General features: G+C 43.1%; 1 protein-coding gene across 2 annotated transcripts in view; it reads left to right on the forward strand.

Moving 5' to 3' along the window:
* Positions 1 to 2,389: 2,389 nt before the first annotated feature.
* Positions 2,390 to 24,691, forward strand: part of xpr1a (xenotropic and polytropic retrovirus receptor 1a) — a 72,180-nt gene continuing 49,878 nt past the window's right edge. For both annotated transcript variants that reach the window (XM_071921819.2, XM_071921820.2), the window contains exons 1-2: positions 2,390 to 2,500; positions 8,784 to 8,835. In XM_071921819.2, the coding sequence (XP_071777920.1) occupies positions 2,432 to 2,500; positions 8,784 to 8,835 (121 nt within the window). In that variant the 5' untranslated portion in view covers positions 2,390 to 2,431. The remainder of the gene's footprint in view (positions 2,501 to 8,783; positions 8,836 to 24,691) is intronic.

Raw genomic sequence — 24,691 nt, forward strand, 5'->3', positions numbered from 1 at the left:
TAAGAGAAAAAGAAACGAGATTTTACCAAGGTAGACACTGCTGCGTTGGATGGTTGAAAACCTGTATTGTTTTCACTCTATTCTATTCTAGGTAGGCTATTCCTGGATTAATTTAGGGATCCTGTCATATCCTAGGAATCCCCAAAGGCTATTTAACTGCCAGTTTATCTTTACTAATTAGCACCGTCGCTACATTTCTGTTTACACCGCTACCCGTTGGCCTATCCCAGAACATTTCTATAGCCTAGCTGTGGGAGTTAGTGAATTTGTTACACTTTGGTAAACCTATGATTTGTTGTTACGGCCTCTTTTTGTTGTTCTCTTTAATCAGAGTGTCCTCGGCCACTGTCTTCAGTTCAAAAGTGTAGCTACATCTGCTGCTGCCACTAACACAATATTTTATAAGCTATATTTCCTATTTGCGACTCTTTGGACGTTGTGAACGTTTTTTTCGGCTGCGGATGAAACAAATGTAGCAATGCAAACACAGAGGTAGATGGTAAAATGCATTAGCACAACATGTCCAGCAGATGCCCCCATTGGCATAATGATGATTTGACGCTTGTTCTCTCGACACAGCTGCTGTGCACTTGACCCAGCTACAGGCTGCAGCCACAGCATTGCCCCATCATAGGTTCACTGAAACAACACAAAATGGCTCTAAATGAAGAACTGATTATGCAAAATTTCAAATTAGACAAACCAATAACAATGCCAAGACAAAAAGGTTGATTTTTCACATAATGTCAAGCGAATTTCCAGCCTTGCAAAATTTAGACACTGACGCAAAACCACAAAGTAAATTTAAAAAGATGATCTGGAAAAAATGCCCAACTTCCCCGCTGTCATTATCTTGCATTGCGTTTACCTAGAAGTTTGGGGAACTTTACAGACAACATATAGACAACATAATGAGGCTGTTATCAAACCATGAAATATCCTCTCAACTTCTAACAATGATAATCCGCTTCTCATAAAACATCTTGCTCTTCTGAAGCCGTCTCTTTATCAAAGTTTACTTCCTATTATAGGCCATAAACTAAAGGGCTGATTAGTTTAACTGAGCATCCAATTTTGTGTAACTCTGTCCTATTTCAGATCATTGTGAGCAAACGAGGTAGGTAGGGAGCGAGAGAGAGGGAGAGAGAGAGAGAGAGAGAGAGAGAGAGAGAGAGTCAAATATTTGTTGACATATGGTTAAAAAAAATCAGAACAACAACATTGTATATCATAGGCTATAATCTTTAACTGGCGTTTGTAATTTATACATATAACAGAGTTGCATTTTAACCCAAAGTGGGGCCCGGAGACCATAAGAGGGGTCCAGGGGGTCCCAGCAAAATGAGGATTTCAATATTATTGTATTCAGTTAAATTTAGCACTATGAGATAATGTATAATAACTATTGTGACCAGTGGTGGAAGGAGTACTAGAATGTTCTACTCAAGTGTAAGTAAGTGATATTTTACTCAAGTAGAAGTAAAAGTAGGCTACCAGTGTAAAAATATACTAAAGTAAAGGGTAGCTAATTGAAAATGTACTCAGAGGTACTTTGTTAGACATTGTTAGATGTGAGTTCGAACTAGATTCGTTTAATTGGAAAAATAAATTTCAAAATAAAGTGCACAAAGTAAAGCCAGATTACTCTTCTCTTCTTTGCTGACTGTTCACTGCAAATGGCTCCACAAGTTGGATGTGATTTAAAATGTAGCTAAGTAGGCTACAATACTTCAGTAAAATGTAGCCACTTAGGCTAAGTAAAAGTAAATTTACTGATATAAAAGCTAATCAATTAAAGTAACTTGAGTAAATGTAATTAATTACTCCTACCCTTGAGTTGCATTTTAACCCAAAGTGGGATGTTTTAATTTTCTACAACAGTCTTCTCAGATCGGGACACCTGGGACAAAACATTATCATATGGGGTCTAAAGCATGTCTATATGTGCCTTTGACAACAAAACAAGTTTGGGAATCCCTGGTTTAAGGCACACCAAGTAGCCCACACAGTTTTTACAAGGGGTCCCAACAACGCCTCCTGCCACTGCGCGCTGTGCTGACGCAACCACGCTGCTGTGGCTCAATGCGATGGCGGACCGCAGAGTGGCCAGACCTGCCCAGGGAGGGACGGAGCAAAGTCACTGAGCCACTACCGGCTCCGTTATACTGCCATTAAACCACCTGTTATAGGGAGGGGGGCCACCGTTACTGCCATCCCTCCCGTGAAATAGTATGCGGGACGGGATCTGTTTGGAGTACGCTGACCGGGACGAGCCAGAAGTGGAGTGAAGCGGAGCGGAGCGGAGCGCGCCGGGCTGACGCACCGCATGTGAGCCAGCAAGTTGACTGAAATAACAAAAGTCGCGTCAGCGGGGAAGGGGACAGTCGCACTCGGATTTACGGAGGTTTGAGGGGATAGTTGTTCCGGCAAAATGAAATTCGCGGAGCATCTTTCGTCCCATATCACTCCGGAGTGGAGGAAGCAGTACCTCCAGTATGAGGTAATTAACATTGGCTTGTATTTGAAAGAAAATGCCTTTTGAATATTGTGGTTTAGCATGGGAAAAACTCCTCCAAACAGATCTTATTTTGCCGTGGCTATTTAGAGGAAAGAGGAAGATAAGAATCAATACTGAGATTGAAATCTAATCTATTTTTAAAATTGTTTTCAGGCAGTTTCACTTGTAGTCTACTTCTTAGAGCAATAAAAGAGTGGAAAGATAAGGGATGCCCTATTGTTTATGGTGGGCAAATAGACTGCGGTTGTTGTGAACCATGCATAGACTATAGCTTTCAGAGTGTTTTATTGCTTTTTGTGGAATTTGCAATATTAAAAAACATTTTTGAAGAGCTTACTGAAAAATTGCTTGAATTTCATTCTGAGATTGACAAAAATCTTTTGTTTCATACACAGCTAATAGTCTAAATAATTAATATCTATCTGATAAATCATTTATTTTATTTTATTTTGTTGTATTTATTTTTAGTATTTCCTTTGAAAAACAAATGCAGACACTGCATTTTAATTACATCAAATTTCTGTTGCATTTCTTGATTAAAAAAAAAAAAAAAAGATTAGTCTGTTATAAGGCTGAACGGGTCTATACGGGTCTATTAAAAAAAATGTCCATTGTCCACTGCCATTTTCCATCACTGAAATACGCCATTTTTGGACTATGGTTTATTATTATTTTTTTTTTAATGATTTGTCATATTCTAAGTGAACAAAAGGGAGATCTGTCAGCTGTGAGTCATGCATTGCTGTGAAATTGCAAATATCCTCTTTTTGTTATTCCTTTTTATTGACTTGAATTTTGGTGATATGCACACATCTTATTTCTATTATATCAGGATGTAGTTGTTTTAATGTGTTGCATGGTTTAAAAAGTGATGGTTGTCTGGCCATCAGCCTGCAGAGCTTCATCTGAAGGGACATTCTGTCTGGTGTTTGGTTTTTGGAGAGTGCAGCCTGAGCCTGTTGGGTAGACACATGGTCTTTGTTGGGTGGTGTACAGTACTTTAGGAGTGTTTTCTTTTTCGCACCCCACTTCTCCCTGGTTCACATTAAGAGCTTGAGTGCAGACATGCAGTGACAGGACAGGCTGCTCCGATCCATTTAGCTCTATGAATTATAGACAAAGGCTCTGTTCTCCTCAACCTCAGCAGGCTACATCCCAGGCTCAACATCAGCTCATTGCACTGGTTTTATTCTGAAAACATGCCCTGAATATTATTATTAAGTTGGATATTTGCTACATCAGTCATTTGGATGAAGAAGGCTGATGGATGATGTGCTGTGCTGATTCTGTATGAAAAACATCCTCAAAAAATTATAATTCAAGTGAACAGAAACTCAGAGAAATATATTTACAGTATGTCAGACTTATACTGGATACACAGGGAAGAAGACAGGTCAGCAGTAGAATTTCATTTGAATTGATTGAATAGATGTACAGCCTATGTGGGGTCTTTGTATGTACAGACTGACGCATAGTGAGACCAGGGACAGATGCATGGCCATACCAGCCATTTTACACCTCCAGTCTTTGGCTCGGCACACAGATACTGACCTGAGATGGATGATGATGGATTTTCTCTCTCATCAGCGTTTGGTGTTGATATTTAGTTACAGTGTAGCAACTGTAATAATCTTGAATCAACATTTAAGTTATAATATTGTAGCATTTTAGTAATATATTTAATTTAGTAAGTATCAGTAGAGGCAATAATATTCAGAAAATTGCTGTATGAGAGCAATTTATTGTTATTGTGTTATTTTTTTACTGTAATTATGCTTTTTTTTTTTTTTTAGATATATGACAGGATTATTCTTAAATATTGCAGCATGATCTCTGGAATCAGGCATGATTGATGGGTTATATCAGTCTATATTTACTCAAAAAATAGCTAATTTCTGTAGGAATTGAAAGTAAAAAAAAAAGAAAAGAAACAAATCTAGTGTAAACACAACCGTAATAAATCATTGATGCGTATTTATGAGCTGATGTATTTCATATGGAACTGACACCTTTTTTTCCATCTTTCAACCATCCAGAAAATCCAGCCTATGCAAACATACTGGTGTTACATGTGTAGCTGTTATCTGAGTTGTCTAGAACCAGAGAGTCGGAATCTTATCCTTACATGTTGTATAGTATTGCCCCTTAAATCTGCATTATAATGCATTGTAATGCGTCCAAGATGGATGGGTTTGTGCGTGTGTGTATATGTGTGCTTGCTTGTGTGTGTGTGCATGTTTATGTGTGTGCCTGCAGTCTTTGTCTGACCTGTATGAACGCTGTTGCCTCTGGAGTGGGTGGTGCAGAAAGACGGCACACACGTACAGAAGATGGACATCTGATTCAAGGCTTTGAAACACATGAGAGCATGGCAGCCTCTGCAACAAGTCAGCAAACAAGGACAACAATAAAGTCAGATTCAAGTGGACTGCAGGGAATTGGGTCATTGAAAGAAAGCGGACTATAAAAGAAAACAATTTTAATGTCATTCCCATCAATGCAGAGCCTCATTGTGCTGCTGTGGTGCAACAAAAGCAGTCAGGCCTTGGACTCTTCTGCAGTGAAGGGCCGTTACAGATGCCTTGAGAGATGCATGAAAACATTCAGCCATTACATGCAGTGGTCGCCGTCACAGAAATCCCCCATAATGCATTTATCACTACTGCAGATGGCTGGCGCATCTCTTTTTATGTTCTTGTCCTCTGACTGCAGAGAACAAATTTGAATTCTAAACATTTCCTTTCAAGTGTGCAGCAACAGTGCAGCAGTGGGTCATTTTTGCCTGCATAATGCAATATTACAGCAGCCTCTATCCAAATTGACTGCGGTGTGAAGTGATTTTCTTGCCTTTATGTGCCAGTCAGATTAATTAACCTACTGCCCACTTTTCGCTGCCTCTCCTAGCCTCTTTTTCTTTTTTTTTAGAGCACGCCATTATGTGGAAAACTGTAACTGTCTATTCAGATTGGTCAGCCAGTTTCTATGCAGATGAGAATTATGCGGCAAAGTGGCTGTGCCAGCAAAAACAGCCCTTAGTTAGAAAGACACTTCATCTGAACATGGAGGCATTGACATGGTGATTGAGTGGCAGAGTAATTAGGTGTGTGGGTTATCCTATGGGGCTGTAGTTATAAGCCTATATGCTAAACAGCTGTTTAGTATGGAGGTGTGCATGTGCTGCAGACTCCAGAGGCTACTGCTAAAGAGCAGAGATTTGGTTGATAGATATAGAGATTTGTCTCTAGATTTAATAGAGCTATTAAGCACGGAAATATAAATAGCATTTTTTATCAGCCCTGATTGATTACTGTTGGATTAAACGCTCTGTCTCTGACTTATTGCCCTCTTAATTTAATTTTTCCACATCCTCCATATAGGCATGAGTTCTTTTTTTATTATACAAAAGCTTGCTTGTATTAAAGTATGTAAGATATGTTCAGTCAATCAGGTGTGGAGGCTGCTGAACTCAGATGTATATAATTGTTGCATCGAACACTAGAGGTAGAGAGAGGGAGATAGAGAGAGAGATGCAGGTGTGTGTGTGTGGGCGAGAGAACAAGGCCCCTTATGCTTTTACCTCTGCAGTCTAATCACTTGTGTGGGTTTAGATGGAGAGGAGAATGCTTGTGGAGACTCACATTTACAATTCAAACTAGCAAGGTGATATTATTTAAATGAAAAGCAGGTGCCTGTGTGCTACACGGAAAGGTTTCGCTGAGTGATTGTTGATTAAATTCAAATGTTATGCCTTGTCTTTTTCTTTTGTTACCTGTGCTCTGCAGCGTGATTGTCTAAACCAACACAATGAGCTTTGTTTTGCTAGAGACGCTATGAAAATTGGACCCAAAATGTGCAATATTGCTCAAATCATCCATATCCTGTGTTATGAATGTGTGATTTATGAGCATGTTATACAATATGGACATTATGTATACAACAGGGATGGCATGGCAACTGCTGAGATCCCCCCCCTTCCTACCCCTCCCTCCTTCCCTCCATCCCTCACCTCATCCTTCCTCCCCCACTGGGAGGACATCTGGTCCCAGACCAGACCTGCCCTCTGCTCCCCCCCCCTCTCCTCCCCCCTCCTGCTCTCCTCCTCCCCTCCTCTCTACTCTTCTTCCTCCACACAGGGATCCACTCAGACAGAGAGCGAGGGATTCATTTGATCCGCAATTGACAGTCTATTCTGGCCAGAAATCTCTTCAGACTAAGGAACACGGCTCTGCTAGATCTATAGTGCACACTCTGCGATCTTCTCAAGCACAGGGATAAGGATCTCAAGTATCTTAGAGGAATGCAGGTCTATGATTTAACCATCTAGCAGTCAAACACATTGTTAAGTACCTCGCTCAACATGTGCAGCAATTAAAGGATTAAATCCTATCGATGGTATACAGTCTGCTGGACACTCTGCAGCGCAGGCTCCAGTCTGTCATAGTAACACAAATGCGGTACTTGTGGTACATGCATGTCGGTTTATTGTGTAATCACCATAATCACATTAATGCATGGCCATTCCAACTGATGGCCCCATTAGGCTTGGCTTAGTTATTGTCTACAGGTTTCACCACTGTTTACTGCCAAGCCTGCAGGTTTATCCCGATTCCCTGAAGAGCCATCCTGCCCACTTTCCCGTCACTGCCATCACCATGGCAATGCCTCCATCTTAATCAACGCCTCCCCGTCTGTATGTCTGTTTCCCAGCTATTAGTCAGGGCCCTCTTGTCTCACCAGAGATTAACCAGGACCGGGCCCTGCTTCAAGACAGAACGTGTGCACAGTCGATCTCCTGTGGTTGTTATCGGACAAGATAGAAACAATGCTACCTACAATTGAAATGTTTGCCTCTTGGATTAGGCTTCAGCATTACAGTCCCTCTGTCTGTTCACAGAGGAATGTGGGTCTATGGACTTAAGTGTGAACAATACACTGCCGTTTCTGTATCCCAGGGCACAGAGATGATAATAATGTACAGTGGTTTCTGAGTGGTTCCCACCCACACGCAGGATTACTCACCCCGCTCTCTCGCTGTCATGTAACAAAAGCAGCAGGTTCAATAGGAAGGTCTGGTCAGAGAGTGGTGTGATATGTTCAGAGGATAAAGACATGAAAACTCCATACAGGCTGTTATTGGTGTTAGGGAAGACATAATGAGTCATGAGTCAGACTATTGCAAATAAGAGTTGAAAGTTCGACTCATGCTGCAAATATTAGAGTGACATTCTCTGAACTGTCAAAAGACATCGACTAGAATAAGTTGAATGGGTAAACTTTTTTTTTTCAATTTCTGATATTGCTCTGGCAATTCAGTCCCAAAGACATCTTTATCTAGAGAGACAGTATGCCAGTTCCAGTCTTTTCTCTGACTACCACTGACATCATGTTCAGATGAGCCAGCACGTAATTATCTGTCTGTTTCCATTATCTACAAGGTCAGTCTGATTGCAGGGAAACAACCCCATTTAGCTACTACATCTCTCTCTGACTCTCTCTCTCTCTCTCTCTCTCTCTCTCTCTCTCTCTCTCTCTCTCTCTCTCTCTCTGTGTCTCTCCCCCTCTGCTATTTTAATTGGAAAGATGTGCAAGTTGATAGAGAAATGGTGTCCATCAAACTTTACACTCTAGTAAAAGTCCAATCATTACACTATTGCCATTCGTTTTGCCAAGTCCAGACAACAATAATTGCTTTATCATTGCTTTCTGTTCTGTCATCTTAATCATTTTTGAGGTAGACCTAGATATTTTCATTTTTTTAGTTCTATTGTTTTTCATCTATTTGCATGTTATAGCAATCTCCTTGTAACTTGTATTACTTGAACTGAATGAGATAATTAAAACCCCACAGCTTGTGCATTGTTCATTATGTTAACAGCTGTGTGGCCATTGCTTTAATCTCCCAATATGGAGAACAAGTGTTTAGTTGATGGCTCACAAATGGCTTTAGATGGTTTAAATGCCACTGTAAAAGCAAATGGTGCTAATGATGCTGTTAATGACAGGTCTACTCTAAATACACCTTCTTCTACTGGCAATTTGAACTGATGTGGATCTGACTCAGGCCATTTTTTAACTAAATCACCCCACATCTACCCTGTGAATATACACTCATCTTCACAATGTATGAACTCTATGGTCTTCATAGACTATTATAGGCAAAAATACATCAACATTTCATGCAGGCCTGTCTGTTAGTTTGCTTGGGTCGGTGTTTGCAGACAGTTGATGACCTGACCAGTGATTCTGTATCTCATTCCCTCATCAGGCATTCAAGGACATGCTGTATGCTGCCCAGGACCAAGCCCCGTCCATAGAAGGTAAGGAAACTCCCTGTCTGGACACACACACACACACACTGATACACATACCCAGACGTACACACACACACACACACACACACACACTACTGTACCCAATGCCCTCTGCCCTGGGCTTGTTTGGGCAACCTTCATCAACCTAAAAATAGGTGGAAATCATTGCCTTCTTGCAGCCAGTCACTCCTCACTCTCTGACTCAAGCGGACCTAGGTCAAATAGCAAATCTTCGTTAAGTTATGGATGGAAAAAAAGAGAAAAAAACGTGCCAAAAAATGCCAAAAAGTCAATTATTTGAACTGCTATGCTTGCTGTATACTTTATGTAGCTGAAGAGTTGTTTGACACTATCTGAACTCTCCTGATGCATTCAATTCTACCCTTCTGATGTTCCAGTTGGATTAAAACAAAAGCTTAAAGTTTTTTGGAAACACTTTTTGCACCAGGACTGGGCGCAACATGGCAGAGCAGAGTCTGAGTTCAATGACCGGCGGTGTGTTGCTGGTCAGCACAGCGTAGATAAGGAAGCACTCTGGCTATAATTAATCTTTGGCATCAGACTGTCAGTGAGGTGTGCCGAGGGAAAGAACGTAAACAATTTGTTTTTAATTTAGACGCTCTTTAACGGGAGTAAACAACGTTCTTTGGTTGCAGACGGGAGACGTAGTTTGTGATGTTGGTGACGTGGCTGTGGAGCTGTGGAGAGACTGTGACAGGATGGAAAAGATTGGACTTGCCCTGAAATATGGCTGCATTGAACTCACCTCTAGCTGCCATGTCTGGTTTTTGATGGGATGTGTGTGTGTGTGTGTGTGTGTGTGTGTGTAGGTGTGTGTGTGTGTGTGTGTGTGTTCCACAACATGCCCCTCACAGAGCTGCGTCTCCCAGAGCTCAGTTCCAGCTGAGCAGGCTTGAAGTGGATGGGCGTTTGATGTGATTCTATCCATGAGTGACAAAGACGTTATGCACAGTTACTGAGTCTGTGTGTGAGCTCGATCAGTGTGTGTGTGTGTGTGTGTGTGTGTGTGTGTGTGTCAGGTTCAGGCATATAGGTGTGTTTTGTTTTGTGTATGCTAGAGAAAGAGGGAGAGAGAGAGAGAGTGATAGACAGAGATAGACTTTTGTTGACCATGTCATCCGCTGCAGTAGGCTTGGAAGGAGGCAGGTGAATTCTAAAATATTGTATGAAATGTGGTTTTAGTGTGTATGTGAACGTGCGTGTGCATGCATGTGTGTTACGTCTTGTTTGGTGATAACATATGAGCCGTGTCTCTCCTGTAAGCACCGGTCTCCAGAGAGCGTTAGCCATGCCGGGTGAGCTGAACATGGATGATGAATCATTTCCTGTCTCCGGTCTGCGCTGCACTCATAGGTCAAAGCTCTGTATCCATCAGCTTGTCGCGTGATAGGTGAGAGGTTCTTATACATGGAGACGGGATCAATCAATCAATCAGTAGAATATTATGCTGTCGCGGTTATGTCGCTCGTTCGTCTGGTACCCACAGCTTGCCTGGTGTGAAGTTCCACCATTCCGCAATCAATCAAATTGATTTGTATGCTTTTCACACTTTTGTCGCTCAATATGTTACCAGAACACTGAAGACTGAGCCCAGCCAAGTGCAAAGAAATGTGTATCGGCGAGGATATTTTTTTGTGCAGGAGAGAAGGTCTCAGACAGCTGTCTATCCCTCTTGGTGTTCTGAGGGAAAGAGAGAAAGACTGTATAATGAAAACAGCAGCCAGGGCAGACAAATAGAGTTATTGAGCCCCGTCTAGTACGTTCTCCTGTGGCTGACATTTTGTTGACTTTTCATAAGAGAAACAAGATCAGCAGATGTTATAAAATAGAAGCTTACTGCAGCACTTTCTCTTCACACCCACCAGACCCACTCTGTCAAATTTGATCAAATTTAAACCTTGATAATTTTATTAAATCTGCTCCCTCAGTGAAAGACTAATTATAAGGATATGATTCAAGGGTGATTTCTCTCTCTCTCTCTCTCTCTCTCTCTCTCTCTCTCTCTCTCTCTCTCTCTCCCTCTCCTGCCTCAGTCTTGATGGAAAACGTTTTTTGGTATTCGTAGGACGTTTTCCCTTGCCTGAGGGAGACAATTTACAGGGTTATAACTACCCTCTCACCCATTCCCTCTGCTGTCTCGCAGGCCGACCTGCCCTACCTGATAGAGCTGTACAGTAGAAAGACACAGCGCAGAGCAGGCAGCACTTCAAAGCCTCTGCCACGGCCTTTCCGCACAGTGCGGTTGTCACATTGTCAGATTGTCACTACAGCAATCTGCCTGGCAAATCTATTATGGCGATGTTTTACAGAACATGGAGAGAGGAGAGGAAGCGGGCAGCGTCTGTCGATTTTCCACTGGGTTTCAGATCATGGCACGTTATGGGCTACTTGCTGTAGGTGGCGTGTAAAATAAGAAACTTTGTGTTCCGGATATTAGAACATTGAACCCTTCTATATTAAGTAGCTCTAGTTCAGGAATATAGGGCAATAAGTGTAGTTGTCTAGCACTTTTCTTAGAAGGTATTAAGGAAATTTGACCCTCAGTTCAATGCATTCCAGCAGTTATTTTGTCATAAAACCTTTTTCTCTCGACCTGCTTCATGTACTTCTATTTCAGTTGGTGACTTCCTTAATTTCCCAGAATGCCTTTTGACAGCCCCCAGAGAATAGGCCAGAACTGGTTGCTTTCAGTCGTGTAGTTAGAGCAATGGCAATAGTGATCTCTAGTCTAGTGACTGGTCTAATTTGAGGCTACTGTCAGTGGAGAAATTGGTCTCTGCCTCTTCTACGATGGATTTCTCCCTGTGTGATTGTTGAACGTTGGAGCGAAATGGTGAGTCTAGAAAGAAGCCCTCGCTCTTTGATTCTGAGGGACTCACAACAAAAACTAACGATTACTACTGATGTTTGAGATAGGTGAAAATTACTCCATTGTAACTGTGCTGGAAATATCTCAGTGACGTCACGTTCCCATTTATCTGCAGGAATAAGAAAAATACTCCACCAAACAACAAAATGGGCCCAGAAATAGAAGGTACATCACCAATAGCTGCTTTTTAACGGCATTACTGCAGTGTTTTAAGGATTTTTCCTTTAAATGCAGAATTGCCCTTCCTGCTTCCTGGTTTAAACACACATTAGCCAATCACCACATAGAGCCTCTCTATGTGGGAGACTAGCCGAGAAAAGACACATCTTCTTTCCAGCACTTTCTTTTTTACTAATGAATCACTGCAATGAGATGGGTGTACAGTAATTAAGAGAGCTTGTTGCGGACACACGTGCACTGCACACACACACACACACACACACACACACACACACATACACGTTTAAGTGGCTCTGTTGCTGCATGTGACCTCTCACCCCTCGTTAAGATCCTTTGTTCTCATTCCATCCGTCCGTCCCCTGGTTCGCTTGTAGTTGTAATTAAAACATGGCTGTCGCTCTGCAGTGGAGACCCAGTGGAAGACAACTGACAGAACAGCTGGTTGGATCCCTGGCTCCCCCTGTTCCAACCATTAGATTGAGTTATGCCACAGTCTAATTCAATTAGCCCGCTGATTATTACAGAGATCTGAGAACAATGGCCTCGGATAATAAACACACAGCTTTGGAAGGAATCTGTGTGTGTGTGTGCGTGTGTGTCTGTGTGTGTGCGTGTGTGTGTGTGTGTGTGTGTGTGTGTGTGTGTGTGTGTGTGTGTGTGTGTGCGTATTGTGTGTGTGTGTTTTGCTATTTCCAGTAACGTTCACATACAATACATGCCATAGATGCCTAGTTCAGAGGCATGTTTGTATTGTGAAGCATTTTTTTTAATCCGGCAGGGATGAGGCTGCACATTGCAAGTCATTTATCTGTAGGCTCATTCATTCATTCATTCATTCATTCATTGTGTCCTTCATTCAGCTACACTGCAAATGGCCAGTCTGTCCAATCAGGGAAACTGTGATGCTATCTGTGTAGGGCCGGGGGAAGGGGGAGGATGGCACTGATGGCACTGTTGGATTCACACAGGGACGAAGGGTGGGGCTCCTATGTACTACCACACGCGCACACACACACACACACACACATACACACACTCTTGTCCGAGTAGGGGGATGGGTGCTACATTATTGACTCACAGCTCAGGGGACCAGGGATTGGATTCTCCTCTGAATCACAGGGTCTGGATGTCACAGTGTTCGACTGAAGAGATGAATGAATAAGACGAGGAAAAATAGAAATCAGACCAAATGAATGTAACATTCCTCATGTCACACTTACACAATCTATCTTATAGCTCCCTCTTCTGTATATGGCCCATCTTATTTCTACTATATTGTCCCATGGCCTGGCTGTCAGTCTCCTGAGCCCTTTAGGACTTTTCATGTTTTATGCAGTTGAATCAATAACGGTAAAGCAATAGTGTGGAAATGGGAAGCAGTTGTATTGCAATGAAGGTGCTCTGCCATCGAGATCAAAAACCAATGAGATGGTATTTACCAAACTTTCTGCAGCCTCCCATATATATATACGTATATATCATATCTGAAAAACTGTGTTTTTTTGTGTGGAAATAGAGAATAAATCAGAACCAATCCCATCAATAAGGACTGAAAGAACAAAAGGAGGATGGGAGTGAACCCCCGTAACCTTTAACCTTATCTGTTATTGAGACGTTTTTGCTTGATGCAGGGACCTTCATCTCATAATGTGTTTTGTCACCAAGCAATAGTGGTTCAGTCTTTCTCAGCTCCCGCCCTCGTCGTCCCGGCCGTGTCTCCGGGTAACTGAGTCAGCCCCGAGCCCACAGACTGACAATCTCATTATACAGCAGACTGATAGAGTCTGTAGAGGCAAAATGTACTGCAGGTTATCTGTCTTTTACTCAATGTGAAACTGCTGATATAGTGATGTATGGGTATTAGTGGACTATGTGTGTGTGTGCGTGTGTGTGTGTCTGAGCGCGCATATGTCTGTATATGTGAGCGTGTGTGTATGTGCATGTGCTTGCACGCGAGTTTGTGTATGCACATTCAGCGTGTGTGCATAAGTTAGCTGGTGTGTGTGCATGAAGGCATCCTGGTGTGTCTGGCATTAGCCCCAGCCAGACTTCCCAGCCAGTGTGTGTGTGTGTGTGTGTGTGTGTGTGTGTGTGTGTGTGTGTGTGTGTGTGTGTGTGTGGAGGTGGTCCAGAGAGTTGCTGTGCTGCTATCAGAGCAGGGAGAGAGAAAAGCTTGTAGCCTGCTGAGAGAGAAGACTTCGCCAATTAGCCTGCCTGCCATTCCCTTACTCCTCCAACGAGCAATACAACACCACCAGTCACCTTCCCTCTTATTGACTAGAGTGTCAGTAGAATAGAATAGAATAGAATAGAATAGAATAGAATAGAAAAGAGTATCTGTCAATAGCACTGAACAAACCAGAACCTGATATAGGCATCAAATGATAGATAGATAGATAGATAGATGGATGGATAGAGAGATGGATAGAGAGATTGTCTTTGAAATTGGTGCTTTACTATGTTTCTCATCCATTGATGATCAAGGCAACCACAAACCCAGGCATCCATTGTCCCGTCCCCAGCACCTGTACCCACCACAGCTGTTTACTCTCCACTATGCCGCCTGTTAGGCTTTTGTTCCCACGCTTTCCCCGGACACATTCTCTCCGTCTCTTTATGGCTTTGATTAAAGGAGAATAAACAGAGCAGTAAACCTGCGTGCTGTTGCACCTCTTACCCTCAGCCCTGCCAGGACCCCTTTTAGCTCCGACGACTCCCTGATGAATATTTTTGCGCGTGCGTTTGTGTGTGTTTGTGTGTGTGAGTGTCTATGCAGGTGCTACCTTCACCTAATCTGCTTAATGAAAGCGGCAACATGAATCACAGCCACAGACTACCTCTACTCCGCCTTTCAGCCAGCGCTTATTCTGCTATTTTCTATTGTCGTCCCTGGCTGCTTTGTCGCCCACCATTTTGTCTGTCGCTGTTGTTGGATGGACATGATGGGAGGCTAGTTGAAGGCTGCTAGCTTGTGTAATATAGTGCTGATTGTTATTCTGCCGGCGTATATGATGGAACAGCAGCTGTTATTACTGTGGTTGGCCCTCCTCCTCGCAGGCCGTCCTCGCCCCCCGGGTGGAACAGCATTCTGATTTCTGTAGCATCGACACTAGTCCTGCCTTGGCAAGTTGATTGCTGAAGTTTTTTATTCATGCATTCATCCAAAAATACAAATCAGTGTCAGTTTCTTCAGAATCATGTTGTTTACCTGTTGATGCCTTCAGTGCATGCCATTGGACCAATCTGTTGCTTACACATGATGCGTTCTTTATGATTTATTTGTGTAATAGTTGGACAAAATGTATGATATGATAATGCATGAATGTAAGTTTGATAAATAGATTTTAAAGCTTGAACCAATTTCTGGCAAACAGTTGCTTTCCCTCAACCAATAGTCCACTCTGGGGTACTGCATTAATTAAAAACACAACCATAGAGGGGTCTCTACAGTAGATACATAAATAAATACATGCATAAATACACCAAGGCTCCCCAGCCACAGCAGCTCAAGGATACATGCATAATAGACACCAAGGCAGCAGGGCAGAGAAATGTATACAAGTCTGTAGGTGGGTTGGGTAGAGAGACAGACAGACAGAAAGGTGGCAGGAGGTCAGGCACACATTCACAAGGTTAGACAAGCAAGGAGAAGGGGAGAGAGACAGATGGACAGGCAGACAGACAGGTAGACAGGCAGGAGGGTTCAGCGGGCCAGCAGTGTGGCAGCCTGGGTCTCCCTCCCCTCCAGCCTGCATTATTGATGGGCTCTTTGACAAGCTGCTGCTCCCGCTCGCTTCCAAACGCTAATTGTTTGGTGTTTGTGGGGGTTGGTTCTTTGTTTTTTTCCTTAATCCTGGTGCCACCTGCAAGGAAGATGTAGTACATCAATACGATATAGTACACAATCAAACCAAAGTCAAACTAAACCAACCTGAGCCAGACTGAAATATGATAACTCAACTATTAGGAATAATCTTTACTAGAGGCCAGTGTAAAATGACCCAAACTAAGTGAGGTCTTAGGAAGCTCTAAGCTACACTGATACTGTTGTAGCTCTTCTTGGACAAAACCTTATTTATCTTCTGTAAGGAATATAGGAGGATCTATTTCTGTGCCCGTTTCTCAGGTCCAGACCATCAGTATTTCCAGGAGAGGGGAAAACGCCTGAGGGCAAAATCGTTAACCAACAATAGACTGTCATGGCGCCAGGATCTTAAACAATTACGCCTCCATTCAAACAGAAAATTAGTTTAGCTTCATCTGGCTGCATTATAACCCAGTTCATATATTAAAAAGGACTAACAGTTACATCCATAATTACACTTATGGAATGGATTTCATTTCACCTCAGGAGTTAATGGGTTTAGCTTCCACAGTGGATTTAAACTGACTCCCATCCTGAGCATGGGGGGGGGGGAGTTGCTGCTGTTGCTGTGATTGGCGCTTTGATGAGGCTGCTGAGGTTATATGGGGGGTGGGCAGGGTCAATACGAACCTGGGATAGCTTTCCCAAGGTCAGGGACTAATCGAACGGAGGTAATGACAGATGAAAAGGGGGAGCGGTAATTGGATGAAGAGAGGGATAAAGAAAGAGACGGCCAGCACCCACCTCCTTCAGGTTAGATGCGATAAATATGAAGGGATGAAGCAGGGATAGAGAAAAGGGGTCAGAAAAGAATGATAGATTGGATAGGATTGTCAGTGGATAAAGTCTGAAACAGAATGAGAGAGAGAGAGAGACAGAGAGAGAGAGAGAGAGAGAGATCCTTCAGGCAGCAGACAGACAGACAGACTGAGTGGGAGGTCCCTGGGCTCATCTCCAATGCATGTTGCCCTGCATTAGCACTACAGCCATACCGCGAGAGAGAGAGAGAGGGAGAGAAAGAGAACCTTGATAGATGAAAGTCTCCATCCATCCATCCATTATTCATCGGTGAATTAGATCTCGCCTGAATGGAGCAGAGGAGAAGAGGAAGGAGGAGGAGGAGGAGGAGGAGGAAGGGGGGTGGAGGGGTTTGGGTTGGGTTAGAAGAGGAGGAAGGTACCGGATAGCAAGTGGTGTTGTGGTGTTAAGAAAGGGTGAGGAGTTCAGCTGGGGATGTGGCTCCAGCAGAGAGGGGTATTTTTAGATTGGGAGTCTTTGACTGGAGTCTGGGAGGCGAGGATTTCCACCGGAGCAAATTTTGACTGTTGGAGACAGGAGAGAGAGGGATTCGAGGAGTGAAGAGAGGGGCAAAGGAAGAGGGAGAGGTGGTAGGAGCTGGGGTGCTAGGAGGAGAGAGGGCCATGATGATGGGAGGGAGGCGGGGGGTGGGGGCAGCTTAGGGGGAAGGGTGAAGGAAAGGTTAGTGCTGCTCAGAGGAGTCAAGGTTGTCCTGGAGCCCTTAAATGTAGTTATGAGGGCTTATAAGGGTTATGAGTCCCGTAGTCAACAACTTGTCATCGCTATGCCTCTCTCTCTCTGTACATGTGTGTGTGTGTGTCATGATATGTGTGCTGGCCTTGGCAATGATCTCCACGCCTTATGAACATGCTGCCACTGGTATGATGATAGGAGTCGGCTGCTATCCAGCTGTGATCTGTGCATCATCAGGACGGACAGAAGCCAAACACTAATCCTATGGATGGGCTGTCGGCCAACACTGAATGGTTTTCTCGTACACCGAGCCTTTTACTCCGATGAGAATACGATCCTAGAAAGGTTAAATAAACGAAATGTGTAGATCATATGAATTGGCTGTTTGCCAAGCGCTAATCTGGAGATCATATACATGGATCTGTTCCCGGCCAGCAGTGATCTCTAGCTAACATGGATGGGATGCTAGATAGAATGTGAATGTGATGAGAACTGATTATGGATCAGCTGTCGAGGTCTCAGGGGGGTCTGGGTATATTTGTTTAGCATTAGCTGGGTTCTCAACTCATAACCTCACCTCTGTTGTGAGACAAGTTGCTGCTTTTAATCGGCAACGCGAAGCCTAAATAAACAGCTTTGGCCACCAGCCAGCAGATCACTTATGCCATGTCAAATGTAACCTTTCAGTCATAGCAGGCTGCATGTAATCAATCTAGCATGGGATAGCGGCTGTTTTGATTAATTCGAATAGTTGTGTTTATCTGCTATGTCGCTGAGGTGAATGATCGGCTGAAAATAGGAAATTGAATTAATTTCTTATTAGTAAATTAGCATTTGTAGATTTGGATGTCATGTACGATCATATACCATCAGTCATGTTTTCAAAGTAAGAAGAGCAGCAGGCTGAGTGATAGATAGGGGGAAAAAAATAAAGCAAAAGGGGGAAGTGATGATGGATAGAGGGAAGAATAGAGACATACGACCTTGTCTCCGCTCTGTGTGTGTCTTGATGTTTTTATCCTCTCACTCTGCTGCGCTCTGCTGCACTTGCATACAACAGGCTGAACAGAGCTTGCTACACACACACACACGCATGCAGAGAGGCACACACACACACACACAGGCACACATGCTCGTATGCGCGCGCACACACACACGCACACATACACACAGCGGAGCCAGGGACTATAGGGGGTGTGGGTGTGATTGTAAGCTATAGGTGATGACAGCAGTGCCATATGCTGGGGTATTTCTGCTTTCTTTGTACTGCTATTACATCTAATGCAATCATCACACACTGTCCACTCTAATCTCTGCTGTAAATCCTCACTTTTTTTCCCAAAATGCTGTTGTAGGGAAATGAGAAAACCTTCCATTGCCCTACAGCAGCTTAAATGTTTTCCACTCACACACAGCCATTTGTCAGCATGCCACTTTCTAATCATGCTTTCTGCATCTGTTATCTGAATGAATTCTCTCCACTGGGATTGCTGTGCAGGATGTCGATTTGTTTTCAGTGTTTCATAGTAAGTATAAGCAATTACTTGTGTTATTTTTACAAGTGAGGTGATGTATTTGTTAGGGATGTGTGGTTTTGGATGAGTGGTTGTATGGTTTTATGTTCCTGGGTGTGTGTGTGTGTGTGTGTGTGTGTGTGGATTTATGTGTGCTAGTGGGTGAGTAGGGCATTGCAGAAGACACGGTGTCCTTCACTGTGCCAATCTGCTGCACAGTCTCTCTGGAGAGACAGCCGGAGCCCGGTTCAGATTGGTTCAGAGGCATGAAAACGTGTGGAAAACGTACCGACCGCATGAAGCACAGATTGCGGCACGTCTCCCTCCTCATCGCTATATTGCTATTTTAACTCTCAACTGATTGTCGACACAATTACAGGACTCCGCTCCACACCTGGCAGCAGGAGGATCTATTTCAGAACTGCTATTGGATGGAAACGTTTCTCCAGCAGCAGAGAGTTCGTCTTTAAATTGAGTCACGCCCCATGGGGTCAGTGCGAGTGTACATGATTGTGTGTGTGTGTGTGTGTGTGTGTGTGTGTGTGTGTGTGGAGGACAAGGTACAGAGGTGGCATATATTTGTGTTTGGTGCGGTCTCCTCATATTGAATCCTAGCTCTCGCCCTGGGCAAAACCAGAGAGGGAAGCACAGAGAGAGAAAGACAAAGAGGTGGCAGCGGGGATTGAAGGGCAGTGAGGGAAACTAAAAGACAAAGAATGACAGATAAAATGAGAGAAGAAGAGAGGTGACATTGATAGTAATTGGAGGACAGAGAACTAAAGCCTTGGGGAGCCTTCCTTTCCTGGATGCTGCTGTTACTCACACAAAGGATGTGGGAGAAAAACTGTAGGGAAATGGCAGGTAAACATGGCAGCTCGCCAAACCTGTGTTTACTGTCACTCTTCACAGTTAAATGACAAAAGTTTGCTGAACAGCACGCAGAACAGACACCTGAAGCTGCACTACAAAACAGGACTGAGCTGAATCTGAGCTGGATTTGTGTATTATACTTCCTAGATTCAATAAATCTATTCCAAAGGAGAAAGAGCATTTGGATGCAATCCACTTTTTAATTGCCTTCTAAAGATTGCAGCAATATATGGTCATACTGCGAATGTAATGCGTCGGAGGTCAGCGGCTAATTCGTTCGGGGGCGGAAGAATATTGGCCCAGAAATGATTTCTCCTCTGATTTATTCTATATAACATCCTTCTAATCCGCAGACAGAGAGAGAGAGAGTCATATCAATAATTCACAGCTATTGTTCCCTCCTGGACAGCCTGCCTGTTTTTATATTAAACGTTGAATTATTAACAGTGTGTGAGATTGGAAATATGGTGAATCTTCCCCCTGATAGTCATGAGTTTTCAAAAAGTGTCCCTGTCACCCGTAACCACAGTGAAGCCAAAAACAAGTAGACTTAAGTAGAAGGTAAATTAAGGCAGGTTATATGGTTTTATGGTGTACAGTAGAAGCGAGTGGTAGATTAGACACTGAAATGCCCTTCCAGTGACTTTTGGCACACACCCGGGGCACACACACCCACACACACACACACACACACACACAGTGGACTCACTAACACTGTCCTCTGTTGAGCAGCTGTACTCATTCAGTGTCTCGGGCTTTCTGTCAAAGTCACCATGTCAAGAATGTTAGCGTTCCTTATTCTCAACACTTCCTCTTAACCGTCCTTGCTACCATATGCTGGCCTGAGGGAACATGCATATTTCATATCCTCCTCAACATGTGGCTAATGTATTCATGATGCGTGTTAATAATAACCAATTACTTCAGTGCTGGTAGGGCAGAGTCCTGTGTGTACATTACTTTTTACTGCATGTTTTTGCTTGATGGTCTGTTTGTCTGCATGCCTGTATATCCGTGAAGTTGCTTAGTTGGTGTTAGAGGCAGGCTTTTTATGTGTTTTATGTGTGCCACAAAGGGAACATTTTTCAAATACCGACACAGTATTGAAATGTGGCTTTGACTGCATATCAACACGATTTCCCTCCATCATCTTAAGAAATAACCCGCTGACTTCTAACCAGCTCTATTATAGACGAGAGCCGCTCCTTTGTGGCTTTTCAGCAGAAACAACAGTTTGTCTCTGTTTTGCATTCCCTCCTCGGGGCAAACTGCACGGCTTCTTCTTGACAAGTGCCATCTGATAATTAGGCCTCATAATCACCCTATTAGTATGCAGCCCAATTGAGCAGAGAACAGCTTATTGTTCCCCTGGCATGAGCAGCATCCCATTTGTGAGGGGATTATTGTGAATTTCTTGTTAGGCTTTTTATGAGGATGAATCTTATGTGTAATGACTTAAATCGCCGAATCGTTAATCTGGGGGAGATTTGTTTTCTGTGTAGCAGGAGCAAAATTAGAGAGGTTCTTATAAATTGAATCCTCAGTAGCAGAACATGGGAATGCTTAATGACGTTTTTAAAAGCATACAGCCATTGGGGGCACTGCGTCATAAAGTCGGTTTCATTGTAGGACTGTAGCCTTATTTTGTGTACCTTCTTCTACAGACACAGAAAGCAGAGCTGAACTTCCTCCATCATAGTTACCATGGCACCAAGAGAGGGACCAGAATCACTTGAGCCTTGTTTTGTTCCTCTGGCATTCAGGACCCAAACACTATAAACCTAGAACTGAGAGCTGGGGTGTTCGGTTGAATCTTAATACCGTCTTGTGAAAGCATTCTGATACCCCAAGAGAAAACAAACAAACACACGGCAAAGGCACATAAGTCACACTTGGGAGTATGAAAGAAAATGCTGAATCATGGTGGGAATTTGTTTACAGAGACTTTTAAAATGCTCCTAGCTGAGGAAGTGGGTGTATTGCAAAGGGAATGAAGTATACTGTGATCCAATATATGGCAATGGATATTAGGTTCATAGGCGAGAATTCTTTAAATACCCAGAAAAAGATATTTATACTATTTATACCCGTGTATAACCTTGACTATCTTGCTACACCTACTAGCTGATGAGTCACAGCTCTGATAATAATGAGGGTTTCTTGTTGTTGCTGCTGCTCCTGCCAACATGACTCTCTATTTGTCTCAGTCCATTTGTAACTCAGCACTTGGATATTGATGTTGTCGCATGAAAACCTTGTAACTCCAACATATTTTCACTTCAACTGGAGCATCACCTGGACCTCTTGGGCTTATGAAACCCTTTCAAAACCCCCTTGAATAAACTCAAAATGCATTGTCATCAAGCTAAAAACATGGCTGTTTTTCTTATTTCCTGAAAAGGTAACATTGTGGAGATGCGAGGCTTTCATCTGACAGCGCCAATATTCAGAACTTAATCAACTTAATCAATAACCGTCATAAACAGATCACTGTATATGTCACAAAAAGTCCTGTGAAAATACATTGGCATGCTATATTTGAAATGTGGTGGGATATAAAGTCATCCTGCCATGTCATTCAGACTTGAAAATCACTACAGTGTGTATATACAGTGTGTGTGTGTGTGTGTGCGTGTGTGTCGGTCTTTCTTTCATGTTTGTCATTCTTACTATAAAGTTGTCTCGTCTTTGGCTACAATCCCACAGTGACTCAGGAAGGTGTGTGTGTGTGTGTGTGTGTGTTCGCGTGCGTGTGTGCCCCAGGTTAACAAGGAGCAGGTCAGATCTTTATGGGTCGGTGTGTCTGTCTCTATCTGAAAATGCCAGCCAGATACAGTTTGCTCCGGGGCTTTAGGAGGCTGAGACTCAGTAAAGCTCATCCTCTGCTACACACACACACACACACACACACACACACACACCATCTTTCCCACTACACACACCTCTGTGACACCGCAGAAATGTCCAGTTCAGCTTCCCACCATATGGATGCACCTCCTCTGTGGTCTATTTGTAGTGAGGCCAGATGAAGAGGATGAATGGGGAGACGGAGCCTCAGCGCTCGGTGGTGTTAGACAGACAGAGGCCCCCTCTCTTCTCCATGCTGCTCTTTATACTCAGCCAGTATCTGCACCCATGCTGCTTAGTGACAGACACAGGCACACACACACACACACACACACACACACACACATACACACACACACACACAATGTATTCTCGTCAATTTGTATGCCACATATACATATACCTCACAGCATGTCCCACAAGCAAGCCACATGTGCCCCATATGCTGCCCAAATACCCCCCCAACACACACACACACACACACACACACACACACGCACACACACACACACACACACACCCACACACACACACACACACACACACACACACACAGTTGCCTGCCTTCCTCTTGTCTGCCTAAACTCTCTAATGGTTTGACGATTACTTCCTGTTGTTTCTGCGAGGGTTGATCGATGGACAGCGTCATTATTTAGATGATCCTGATGAAATGTCTACAGGTTGAAAGCTCAACATGGAAAGCCTTATTATACAGCATGATCCCATGTGTGATGATCAAGATTTGAATTAAAATCCCTGAATTTTCAAGCCTCATGGTCGGGTGACTGAAAGAGAATAAATCCACAAAGAATGCTACAAGAATAATATTCTTCATTTTTTTATTTTTTTTATTATTTGTAATGTGTTGCTTCGTGTAACTTTGGTCCCTCCTGTTCATGTTAATCGTGTTAACAATATGAGTTACTTTCAAGCACGGCAAGGTCAATATCCTCCTAATCAAATTGAATCAGGAAATAGCTCCTAATCTGATAACATCAAGTATTGGATTCCTCCCTCTCTGTCCTGTGGGCTAAAGGTAAGATGGGCAGCATGACTGCTGATTCATAAGTAGAGTTACAGAGTTACAGTGAGCAAATGGAAACAGATCTTTCAATGGGAAAGAGAACCTGAGAAATCACATGGCTTGAATGAACTTTTCCCACAGCAATATTCATTTCTTGCAAAGAAGTTTGAGGGCTACAGTTAAGGGAACAGAAGAAATGCAAAAGAAGAGAGTGGGACATTTGTTCTATGTGGTAACAAGTGTCAAATACAAGTGTGACACTAATCAGTGTACCCATATCAATATATATGGAGTCTAGATTTACACATTAAAATAACAATATATTTTTGCCATTAGAGAGTTTTAAAGATCCAGTGCAATGATTCATGGGTGTAGGTGACATCATTTACACCAGGAAGTAGACTGGAATTCTAAGTTTGATTCTGTTGACAACCAGAGGGAGAGTTTTTCAAAGTCTAGTTTAAATAACTTTTTAACTAAATTTCCACAGTGCTGACAGCTATAATAATTTGGGTAACTTTACATTAACAGGTCCAATGTTAAATTATACCATGAAATTGAGAAATTGCAATTCCCATTGCACTGGACCTTTAATTGTCTTAGTAAATTCTCAGTCACGCAGTAAACATTTAGATATGAATATGTACAATTAATGCCACTGCAGAGACGGAGAGCTTAGTGCATGCTAATCTGTCAGATGTGTAATATTTTGCTCAGCTTTCTAGCACAATGTTTTGTTCTGGCTTCCAAGCACAGTGTCTAGCTATTCTGTAATCTCTCCCTCCCTCCTTTCCTCCTCATTTCCCCTCCTCATTTTATTTTTATTGCCTCCTTTCATCCTCACTCTTCATCTATCATTCTACCTCACTTTCTCTTCCTCTCACACCCTCGATTCCTCAACCATTCTTCCTTTACTCCCTCTCTTTCTGCCCCTCCCTCTTTGACCCCTTGCTAACCCTCTCACCCTTTCTTCCCTGCCTCATCCCTCTGACCTTCTGTCCTTCTATTCCTGCTTCCTTACTCCCTCGCTCCATCCCTCACCTCTTTCTCTTGGTCCCATCCTCCCTTCTTCCCATCCAGCCACATAGAACAATCTGCTGCCATACACGGCCCCATTACATAAATATTCCACACCCATCCTCTCTCTTCCCTCCACTGCCTTTAAATTTGATCCTACTCCC

The sequence above is a fragment of the Centroberyx gerrardi genome, chromosome 9 (genome assembly GCF_048128805.1).
Source record: "Centroberyx gerrardi isolate f3 chromosome 9, fCenGer3.hap1.cur.20231027, whole genome shotgun sequence".
NCBI lineage: Eukaryota > Metazoa > Chordata > Actinopteri > Beryciformes > Berycidae > Centroberyx > Centroberyx gerrardi.